The sequence below is a fragment of the Notolepis coatsorum genome (assembly GCF_963971535.1).
Source record: "Notolepis coatsorum genome assembly, chromosome: 7".
Classification (NCBI taxonomy): Eukaryota; Metazoa; Chordata; class Actinopteri; order Aulopiformes; family Paralepididae; genus Notolepis; species Notolepis coatsorum.
Window position 1 is genome coordinate 8279231 of NC_140171.1, and position 12693 is coordinate 8291923.

At 41.7% G+C, this 12693-nt stretch overlaps 1 protein-coding gene across 2 annotated transcripts in view; it reads right to left on the reverse strand.

The window, feature by feature from the left end:
- Window positions 1–12693, reverse strand: part of mslnb (mesothelin b) — a 321296-nt gene that overhangs the window by 223538 nt on the left and 85065 nt on the right. For both annotated transcript variants that reach the window (XM_084318707.1, XM_084318706.1), the window contains exons 60-68: window positions 11335–11453; window positions 10269–10424; window positions 8218–8435; window positions 7068–7153; window positions 6811–6956; window positions 5883–6008; window positions 4784–4974; window positions 3442–3530; window positions 1713–1840 (exon numbers count right to left, since the gene is read on the reverse strand). In XM_084318707.1, the coding sequence (XP_084174833.1) occupies window positions 1713–1840; window positions 3442–3530; window positions 4784–4974; window positions 5883–6008; window positions 6811–6956; window positions 7068–7153; window positions 8218–8435; window positions 10269–10424; window positions 11335–11453 (1259 nt within the window). The remainder of the gene's footprint in view (window positions 1–1712; window positions 1841–3441; window positions 3531–4783; window positions 4975–5882; window positions 6009–6810; window positions 6957–7067; window positions 7154–8217; window positions 8436–10268; window positions 10425–11334; window positions 11454–12693) is intronic.

Genomic DNA, 12693 nt, shown 5'->3' on the forward strand with positions numbered 1-12693 from the left:
CGTGTACACTTACGGTGATGTCGGATATGATATCTATTAACCATTGCTGCCTGGGCAGCGCAAACACTAATAAATACCGCGCTGGAATATGACTGCCTTTTCCCGTGTTGTTTGATTAATACCCAGGGATTAAAGTTCTCCTCAATTTTATTCCAAATCGCGATGGATCTCCCGTCAATTTTCTACCTGCTGCATATGATTTCTAGAGGCATACTACAATCTATTTTGATGTCAGTATTGGGTAGCAATGAATCTCACTGCATGTATGATGTAGCCTGCCTTTCAATACATGAACTTGAATTCCATCATGTTTGTGTGCGGGACTCACAAGGCTGTTGTCACAATGGGTGGTACCGGTACAGACAGTAATAATAACAGTCCACACAATATCACGATCCATGCCATAGCCTATGTTCTATTATGACATGATCTGTGACGACAAATGTTCTGATATCATACTCTGACAGCATGCCTATGATCAACAAAAACGCGAACTTGAATCCCATCATATACATAGTCTGTCCACTATCTGGTGTCATTGCAATGCGTTTTCTATTCTTTCTTATACAGTAAAAAGGGGGAAGAACACTATATTCATATGACTTGTATTCTGCTTACAGCTTCGAAATTCCACTTGTTTCGTTTAACGTAAAGCCTTTTAAATATAATCAAAGCGTTCCCGTGTTTCTGCGGTCTGCGCAAAATAATAACGAGTTGAGCTTTATGATTTATGATGAATTGAAAATGGGGGACCCTGATGTAAACAATACGAAAGTCTTTCTCTGGTCTGCATCCCCAATTAACAATTGTATGTACTGAGCTGTACTGTACTTACTGTACCCATTCTGCAATCTGTTAATAAACTTTTCAATCAATCAATCAATCAAGCTACGCGGAGCGCAGTCAGTCAGTAGCCTACACCCCGTATATTCCGATAACGCTATATAAACCATCCTGCATTCATTCTGAGAGAAAGATCTATTATTCCAAATGCTATTTATAGGGTTTTGACCATAATTACACTACTGTTGCTATTTTACAATGAACTATAATGAACTACGGTTCGTACAGAACATGCCAGTGTTATTATGCACAGAAGCTCATTTCCTTGTTGTAATAATATATTCTACCACTGGGCGCCAGGTACGCCTGGTCTGACCTGTGCGTAGATGTAAGCACGGAGTCAAGTTCAAATCGAAATTGATGAATCCCACTCTTTGCTTAGAAATGATCGTACGCACAGGGTAAGCACAGATCTGTGCGTAGAACACGTTGATGAATGAGGGCCCTGGCGTTCTATCGCCATGCTCTAAGACAAAACTCTAACCTTAACCAACTTCGAAAGAGTGCCTAAGCTTAACCGTCGGAATCAGGGCAGGCGTTCTATCGCCATGCTCTAAGACAAACTCTAACCTTAACCAACTTCGAACGAGTGCCTAAGCTTAACCGTCGGAATCAGGGCAGGCGTTCTATCGCCATGCTCTAAGACAAACTCTCTTACTTACTTACTTACTTACTTACTTAACCGACTTCGAACGAGCGCCTAAGCCTAACCAGTGTAGAAACTTGCGGTCCCACGATTGGGGCGTACATGTCACATGACCAGAAATGACACTGGCCAATCAGATTCGCAAATCGCCGAACTCCGCTGTAGAAAAATAACAGGCATCCCGTGGCCTATTGAACCCTATTGTGTTGTTTAAGTTCAGTACCTGTTGAGAGCCAAAGGTCAACAGGTCGTGTCGTGTGAGGTAGGCCATGAAAGGGCCCATGTTGTCAGCGAACCAGGCTGTAGAGCTCAGCTCCGGGTCGCTGGCACTGTAACACTTTGGCACCGTCGCTGCAAAAACACAAAGTGGGAAAACAGTTAAGTTGGTACAAACATTGTTGTGCCACGTCGTCGGTGGTATGTATTCGAGCGCTTCAAGCAGTCTGGGAAACCGGAGGGTTTGCACTCACAACTGTACCCAACTAATATATGAGACATGGATATAACACAAGGCAAGCATTTTAGATTCATGCTTTACTTGACCTCTACCAAAAACAAATGCTCTGAAAAAGACGGTAATGTATCGAGCAGTTGCTTATTGGAATAATATACAGAGAAATATAACTATTGAAAGGAACAAATTTATGTTTAAAAAAAAAGTCAAAAATTGCACTCATGAATAATGAGTTACATTTTGGTCATTGACTTATTATGGAAATTAGTATGGAAATATAAAGGTGATCGGTGACTTGAGAAAAGTTATGCTATATTATGAGTTAAAATCATATACATGATTTTGATCTGTTTTGTTCTTATGGACCGACTATGTCATTTGTATTTTATGGTTGGAGAATTGTGATGTCTGACTTATGAATATTGAGTGAGCTGTTGGGGGACCCTGATGGAAACAAGACAAACGTCTTTCTCAGGTCTGCATCCCCTTAACAATTGTATGTATTGAGCCGTACTGTATTGTACCCATTCTGCAATCTGTTAAATAAAGTTTTCATTCATTCATTCATTCAGCTTTGATTCACTGTTTTGTTTGTTGTGATGTTTTCTTGTGACTTCAATGTTTGTGGTTTTATATTTTTATTAGAGCTGGGCCGTTAACGGCGTTAACGTGCTGCGTTAACGCTATACTAGTATCGCGCGATAATATAATTAACGCATTAATCTAAAAAAAATAAAATACAAAAAATTTACATTTTTTTTTTTACCTTTATTTACCCAGGGTAGGTTCGCTGAGCACAGATGCTCTTTTTCAGGAACGCCCTGCTTCACATTCACACAGTTCCATTCACACCTGGGAGCTGCCCAGTACAACCACAGTTGACACCATTGGCCACTGAGCAACTCCACTGGAGCAGTTGATTCAAGCCATGTCACATAGTTCAAGTTTGAAATGATTCTTTCTGTTTTGCTCCTGAGAGTGTGCTAGATACTGTACTGTACTGGTAATATTATTTATTTGTGTTAACTTCTGAATAAAACAACTTATTAAACACAAGTACATCTTATTGAACATTATTTTGATATTTCATTATCAATTATCATAGCAAAACAGCTTTTTCAAACAGTCTGTAATGCATTTTGGAAACGGGAGATGGGCTCATGGTGTAATGGGCCACCTGGCCTGAGAAACATAAGGAGGAAAGAAAAAGTAAGGACTTACTTCTGGTCATTATTTGGGTAGAACACACATATTTTGAATGACTTCGGCAGTTTTTTTTTTTTTTTTTAGCCATTTTAATCTAGATTAATCTAGATTAAATCCAGGATTGCAGATAGATTAATCTAGATTAAAAAAAATAATCTATGCCCACCTCTAATTTTTATTAAAAAAAAATTGTATTTTTAATGTTTGGACCCCAGGAAGAGTAGTCTGACTTTGGTGTAGACTAATGGGGATCCACAATAAAACAACTACAACAACCGCCGAGACGGCTGACCTGAGGTCAGGTAGGTCCTGATGACGCTGTAAACGTCTTCCGTCCCAAAGTCTGCGGCGCTGTAGTTGTACGAGCTCAGGACCGAGACGCTGAAACAGAACGAGAACAAGAACAGAACTGCATCAGAACCTTTTCTTAACCCCTTCACGACCACACTACAAAGGGTTAACACTTTCACGACCACACTACAAAGGGTTAACTATTTCACTACTACACTACAAAGGGTTAACCATTTCACTACCACACTACAAAGGGTTAACACTTTCACTACCACACTACAAAGGGTTAACACTTTCACGACCACACTACAAAGGGTTAACGCTTTCACTACCACACTACAACGGGTTAACCTTTTCACTACCACACTACAAAGGGTTAACACTTTCACTACCACACTACAAAGGGTTAACCTTTTCACTACCACACTACAAAGGGTTAACCTTTTCACTACCACACTACAGAAGGTTAATCATCTCACTACCACACTACAGAAGGTTAACCCTTTCACTACTACACTACAGAAGGTTAACGCTTTCACTACCACCACACCACAGAAGGTTAACCCTTTCACTACCACACTACAGAAGGTTAACCCTTTCACTACCACACTACAGAAGGTTAACCATCTCACTACCACACCACAGAAGGTTAACGCTTTCACTACCACACCACAGAAGGTTAACCCTTTCACTACCACACTACAGAAGGTTAACCCTTTCACTACCACACTACAGACGGTTAACCATCTCACTACCACACCACAGAAGGTTAACGCTTTCACTACCACACCACAGAAGGTTAACCCTTTCACTACCACACTACAGAAGGTTAACCCTTTCACTACCACACTACAGACGGTTAACCGTCAGAGGATTCTCAAGTCAAGAGCATATGAATATGAAAATAACATGAATTACACAACACATTATTATTATTATTATTATTATTATTATTATTATTATTATTATTATTATTATTATTATTATTATTATTATTATTATTATTATTACACAACAACATTTGAACACATTTGAACATCCACATCAATCTAATACTATACAACTGTACATATTAATATTACAACGCTGTACATACATCTGATTAGCATTACACTCAGTAGTACTAATTTATATATTTTATACCCAGTTTAATCACCTGTACATTGTATATCACTATTGCACTTTACTGTTACATTTGCACTGTGGTTGGATACCAGATTTTTCGTTGTACTGTACTTGTGCTGTAATGATGACAATACGTTTGAATCTAATCTACTCTAATTCAATCTAATCTAATACTTTACATTACACTAAACCTAAGGTGTTCCTTGAACAGGACGTACAGTTTTTGGAAGCCAAAGCAGGTTGCGTCTTGTGTGGCGGGGGAGTCCAGCAGACTCTTGTCCAGGAAGACGAAGTAGATTGGGAGACGACGGTCAAACCAGGCGTTGACCTCTGACCTCCCAGAGCTGTTGAGAGCCAGGGGCCAGACACAGGGCAGTGTGGGCCGCCGTACGTCTGTTGGGAGCGTCTCCTACAGGGGCGAGGAAGACGGGTAAGACACTCATCTATCCTCTTTTATTTACATTTCTTTATTATTATAATTTTTTTTATTATCTTTTTCCCCCTTCTTTTTCCGTTTTTCTCCCCTCCCAATGTTAGTCATTATGCCAATTCCCAATCCCCTTCCTGGTCGTTGCGCACTCTACCCCCTACCGTCGGTCTGGGAGGGCGGAGACTATCACATGCTTCCTCCGACACATGTGTAGCCAGCCCACCGCTTCTTTTCACCTGGCAGCGCGGACTCTCACTGGGAGAGTGTAACGTGTGGAAGGTCACACTACCTCCCCCAGATCCTTCCCTCGCTGTGCAGGCACCCCGACCGAACTGTAGGAGTCACTGTTTACAACGACCCGGACCCACCCACCGGCTTCCCTCCCGCTGACTCTGCCAATCGAGCCAGTATGACGGCCGGCCAAGCCGGAGGCAACGCTGACAGCCGGATTCGATACCAGTGTCTCTCGCGTTGGTGACGAGCGCTTAGTCCGCTGCGCCACTCAGCCGCCGCTTACATTTCTATTCTTATTGCCTTTGTACATTCTCTTCAAGAATCTTTGGTTTTCATATCTGCGCTCGCGCGTGTGTGCATGTGTGTGAGTGTGCATACATGCTTTCATGTGTGTATCTGTGGGTGAGTGAGTGCATGTGTATGTGTGAGTGTCTGTGTGCGTACATGCATTCATGTGTGTGTATCTGTTGGTGAGTGAGCACATGTGTGTGTGTGGGTGCATGTGGTTGTGCATATGTATGTGTGTGTGTGTGTGTGTGTGTGTGTGTGTGTGTGTGTGTGTGTGTGTGTGTGTGTGTGTGTGTGTGTGTGTGTATGTGTGTGTGTGTGTGTGTGCGTGCGTGCGTGCGTGCGTGTGTGTACACCATACGTACAGTATCCAGGAATGCTGGGGTCCGATCATAGTTGCTGTAGATCTTACAGAGCTGTGTGTCGTCATCGACGACGCTCGGACGACGCAGGAAGCTGCCCAGGTCTGAGGGAGGCATGGAGTTCAGCAGCTACACAACACAACACAACACAACACATTACATAACAGTTCAGCAGCTACACAACACAACACAACACATTACATAACAGTTCAGCAGCTACACAACACAACACAACACATTACATAACAGTTCAGCAGCTACACAACACAACACATTACATAACAGTTCAGCAGCTACACAACACAACACAACACAACACATTACATAACAGTTCAGCAGCTACACAACCCAACACAACACATTACATAACAGTTCAGCAGCTACACAACACAACACATTACATAACAGTTCAGCAGCTACACAACACAACACATTACATAACAGTTCAGCAGCTACACAACACAACACAACACATTACATAACAGTTCAGCAGCTACACAACACAACACATTACATAACAGTTCAGCAGCTACACAACCCAACACAACACAACACAACACATTACATAACAGTTCAGCAGCTACACAACACAACACATAACAGTTCACCAGCTACACACACAACTGCAGTGTATTTGCTAGTAGGAGATCCATTTGTTAACAGGGGACAAACTTCCAAATGTTTTCAATATATTGAAGAAACGTGCTGAATTAATTTGATTGAAAGTGAATTAGCCACACACACATCACACACACACACACACACACACACACACACACACACACACACACACACACACACACACACACACACACACACACACACACACACACACACACACACACACACACACACACACACACACACACACACACACACACACACACACACACACACACACACACACACACACACACACACACACACACACCTGGTGCGTCCTGTTGTCCGGCATGAGGGACAGGAAGGTGGTCAGTTTGGGGAACTGGAATCCCAAGAAGGAACGCTTCAGGAAAGCGTAGTAGCTGACGCTGTAATCCTGACGGTGGTCTCCATAGCAACGGAGGGGCGTCGGCCCTGAAGCGAGGGGATGTAAAAGTGTGCCGTCAAGTGTCAGTTAAAGGTTGCTTTCTAGAGCACTAACGGTCCTCTGCATCATGTCCTCTCTGTCCTCTGTGCCCTGCTCACCTCCCAGAGACTGAACGATCTGGTTGTATATCTCTGCCTGTGTTGCATCCTGAAGCGTCGACAGGGTTGAATTCAGGGCCTCCACTCTGAAAGAAAAGAACAACTCAATCATATAGAACATTGGTGTATTTTTGTATAATTGCTGTTGGCCAAAAACACCCCTCCCGGAGTTTTAGTTTTTATTATACTTAAAATTTTATTTTCAGTTTGTTGATTATCTTGTTCCATATATTTATAGTGAATTTGGTAATTGGGTCTATTAATTGTTCCTTTCTTCTCTATAGCTCCCTGTCTCCTATTAGTGCCTGCACTTTGAGTCCCTAATTTTTTGTTTCTATGTCTTTCCATTTGGCTTCATAATTCTCGTTGCACCAACATGCTACTATTATCAGCTGTGCTGCGTAGTAGTAATCTTTTAAACTGGGTATTGCCATTCCTCCTTTCTCCTTTGGTAATTGTAGAGTCACATATCTGATCCTTGGTCTTTCCCCCCCCCCCCCCATATGAATCTTGATATCTGTTTATTCCATTCCCTGAACTGGCTTTGTGGTATTAATATAGGTAGGGCCTGAAATAGGTATAGTAACCTATAAAAACCCTCCCGGAGTTTTAATCTAGGCTAGTGGTCCATATCCACTTGTGTGCCAAGCTAGGCTATCTTGCAGCCGGATAGCTTTCTCTACTCAAGTTTCAAGTTTCTTTAATAGTTGTCATACAGAAGTACAGAATACTTTTATACAAAATGCTTCTTACTGTTACGCTCCAGAGACTGTGCAAGACAAGATAAGTATGAAACAAAATAACATAGTATAGCATGTAAATTAGAAGTAAAAAAAATTAGGTCACAGTGTTCAGTATAGACATATGTACAATGTTCGATGCAGAATAGACGTAACTGAGTTACCATATAATATACAATCCTATGCAGTGTACTAATATACAATACTATATACAGTAGTGCAAGGCAGAAATGGGATGAGGTGCAATTTAGGTACAATTTGAACGCATACAGAGGAAATAAGGTATCCATCTTCTCCTCTGACTCTGGAGAAGAGCGAAAGCGCATTCCCCATAATGTTGGCGTGTTCCTTTAAATAAGATCAAAGCATTCCCATCATGAACACGGTCAGTGTGGGTTACTAGTACTTACGCCTGCTGCTGGGTGCCGCACTCCCTCTCTGCCACCACCGTGAAGAAGGGGGCGACGTGGCTCTCCCTCAGGCCAACCAGCAGGGGCGGGAGGCGGGTCTGGAGCCAGGCTCGCACCTCGGTGTCACTCACGGAGGACAGGTTAGAGAGGTTCGCGCGGTCAAACACTACCTGTAACATGGCCGACCGGACATTGGCGGAGAACTCGTTCTCGTGACCCTGCGGCGACAGGAAGACATTTCACGAGTCAACTCTCTCCCTCTTTTGACACCAGTCTAGGAAGCTCTAGAGTCGAAAACAGTAGTATGACGAGCAGAAAAACAACGTTTGATATAAATTAGAGATGTTCCGATACCATTTTTTCCTTTCCGATCCGATTCCGATACCTAAGCTTTGGGTATCGGCCGATACCGATACTTATCCGATACCAGTGCATTAAAAAAAAAAAAAAAAAAAAAAAAAAAAGATATTATATACATTTCTTATAAATATATATATATATATATTTTTTTTTTAACAAATACTGTTTTATATATACTGTTTTTTAGTAATAACTAGAAAGTAATGGTATTTATTCAACAACAGGTGATTGTATAGATTTGTATTAGTATCATTAATCAATGAGTATGGGGCTTCAGCACTGCAGATATACCCTACTCCAATGATCCACACGGACATTATACGTTGCTGCACTCGCTACCCACTGGCTCTGCAGATATACCCTACTCAGTCTGTCTACAAGGCTCCGTTTCAGTAGCAGTCGGATCTGTTGTGATTTTTGCACAATAAATATTCAACATTCTCTTTTGAGACTCCGCCTCAGACTTTTATCATTTGGCACTAAAAGCTAAACATTGTCACCGATATGGCTGTCCGCAACATGTCATTAATTGTGTACGCGAGGTGGTCTCAATGACGACGTCAACGTGAGCTAAGTTAGCATAGCATGAGCTGCCGGTATATGAAAAGACTGTAACGTTACTGGTGACATTGTGATTTAACGAATACTCCTTTGCCAACTTGCTGTACTTTGCTTGCAGGTCTGCAGCCATTATTGCTGGATTATATGAATAGCCCCAACTTTAGCCAAGGTAATGTTAAAGCTAGCTTTCGGTTAGCTGTTCAATGCTAATAACACCAGCCACCAAGCGAACCCATGAGCTCCCCGTCAACACCGCTCTGTCGGGACGATGACATTTAAGAAAGTATCTGCTGTTAAAATGACAAATGGCATTGACACTTTAATCGATTAAGCACCCGTTTGTTTTATAATGCTTACTCAACAGACCACAGTGTTGTTGATAAATTACGTCATATGGTATCGGAGCGCAGCATTAGAGGGTACTCGCCGATACCGATACCAGCATTTTAGCCAGTATCGGCGGCTTTTCCGATACTGGTATCGGTATCGGAACAACTCTAATATAAATGCAGTCCACTTGTACATGTGCTCAGGGGCGTCCATTTGGTATGGCAAGGTATGGCACTCGCCATACCTTGGCAAATAAAAATGTTAAAAATCTTTTTTTTTTCACAATTTTTTATGTTGATTTAGAATTCGAATGTCAACATTATGAACGAAGCTTCGAACTATTCGGTACAGCCCTAGCATGTTTTGATATTGTCAATTATCTCACTTTTACTAGGTGACTTTTGCTGTGACTAACTGAAATATGCCCCAAAAAAAAGGAAAATGGACATAGGGACGTTTTTTTATCAAAGGGCAGCAGAGACAAGTGATACAGGGACACAGGTAAGGTCTGGCTTAGTGATTATAACAGTGCAGTTCAGCATTCAGTAACCCATACTTTTTGTGAATGTGTTTTTGATACTACATTCTGTTGAACACACACCCCAAAACCGTATCTTAAAGTCCCCCCCCACCCCCCCCCCCCCCCCACCCTCCTCGCCATACCTTGCCTTTTAGTGAAAGGACGCCACTGCTGATGTGCTACAATGCAACATGTCCTCTCTGCACTTATTATAGACAGGCTATTTCTTGAGGCGCGTTTATTAGGAGTTTTACGGTACGTCATGTTGTCCCTCTCTCACCGTGGCGGCGGGTGAGAAGACATCGAAGAAGGCTGTGAGCTGCTGGTCGTGGACGTGGTTCATCACCGTGGTCACCTGGCTGGACGAGGTGAGCTGGCCCGGGGTGGAGGAGACCTCCGCTAGCTGGGTCACAGACAGCTGGGCTACGGCTTCAAGCTGCGTGTATAGACACACACGCACACACACACGCACACACACACACACACAGAGACATACACACACACGCACACACACACACACACGCACACACACGCACACACACACACGCACGCACACACAGATACACACACGCATACACACACACACACACACGCAGGCACACACACACACACAGACACACACACACACACACACACACACACACACACGCATGCACGCACACACACACACATGCATGCACGCACACACAGAGACACACGCACACACAAAAACACAAAAAAAACAGTGTTAAAATAGAGACACAAAGCCATAACAGCAGCCCACATGGTATAACAAGGCACTAGGGCTGACCCCTATTAGTCAATTAGTCGACTAATCGGTCGAAAGGAGCCGTAGTCGACTGCCAACCTCTTAGTCGAGAAAAAAAAAGATATATATATATATATATTTATTTTTTTATTTTTTTATCATTCTTTCCAAAAGAAAAGAGGCCTAGAAGCGTGGCTAACGCTAATGGCACGCATACCAGAGGCTAACTGCCTACGAAAACAGGCACAGAGGCACTGAAAGAGGATTTCACCCATCTAATGAACACACTAGACTAGACAAATATCAAGATGTATCCATCAGTGGACCAATTGCATGCTTTTGCAGAGGACAAGAAGCCTTCCGTCGACTCCTTCAGACATTAAGCACCCCCCACAGCCCAAATGGAATGATAAAAAAAAAAAAAAAAAAAAAATATATATATATATATATATATATATATATATATATATATATTTTTTTTTTTTTTTTTTTTTTTGACTAATAGTCGACTAACGGCAAATTTTGGCCAATCATAGTCGACTATCCAAATCCTTAGTCGGGGACAGCCCTACAAGGCACACAACAAACACAGCATTACCGCAGAGAAGCTGGGGTCCAGTGTCAGTATATCATGGAAGGAGATCAGAGCAGAGAAGCCTCCTAGGTTCTTCTCCAGCCAGACTCCACTGTCCAGGACGCCTGCTCTGCACCCGGGATCTGCACCAGAGAAACACAAGAGCTTGACGCTTCAACAACGACGACACACGTGATATGTGACCAAATGTTAGCCTGTGTGATGCTCATGTCTCAATATTCCGTGGCTACGGAGTGTTTTTAGGTGTTAAGCACCTCTATGACTGGTAACTCAGTAACTCAGTCAAGAATTCTGTCAGTTATTCACTCCCGTTTACCCACTCTGCCCCTAGTGGTGGCTCACAGGACATGCACTTTGTGGATTTCACTGTGTGTCCTTGTTAATCTTTGCAGGTACCAGCAGTGTCTTTATAACACTCTTTATAAAGGCCTTCATAACACACTTTATGAATGCCTTATAACACTCTTTATGAAGGTCTTTATAACACTCTTTATAAAGGCCTTCATAACACTCTTTATGAAGGCCTTTATAACACTCTTTATGAAGGCCTTTATAACACTCTTTATGAAGGTCTTTATAACACTCTTTATAAAGGCCTTCATAACACTCTTTATTAAGGCCTTCATAACACTCTTTATGAAGGCCTTTATAACACTCTTTATGAAGGCCTTAAGGCATTTATAACACTCTTTATGAAGGCCTTTATAACACTCTTTATGAAGGCCTTTATAACACTCTTTATGAATGCTTTTATAACACTCTTTATGAAGGCCTTCATAACACTCTTTATAAAGGCCTTTATAACACTCTTTATGAAGGCCTTTATAACACTCTTTATGAATGCTTTTATAACACTCTTTATGAAGGCCTTCATAACACTCTTTATGAAGGCCTTTATAACACTCTTTATGAAGGCCTTCATAACACTCTTTATAAAGGCCTTCATAACACTCTTTATAAAGGCATTTATAACACTCTTTATGAAGGCCTTTATAACACTCTTTATGAAGGCTTTTATAACACTCTTTATTAAGGCTTTTATAACACTCTTTATAAATGCCTTTATAACACTCTTTATGAAGGCTTTTATAACACTCTTTATTAACCTATTCCACCCCAGGTGAAAATCCGCATAAAATGTATACCTAGGTAAATGGAATATTGCTCCACTTTTACAAGGGCTATTTGCATATTCTTGGTATCTAGGTACATCTATGGACCTCAGTGAATGTATTCACAGTGTCAGAAATATTGTGTCTATTACTAGGCTTGCTTAAATTGTGATGAAACAAAGGAAATATGAATTATGATTTTTCTTTGCATCTTTGACAGTGAATAACACCATGATAATAATGACCAAAC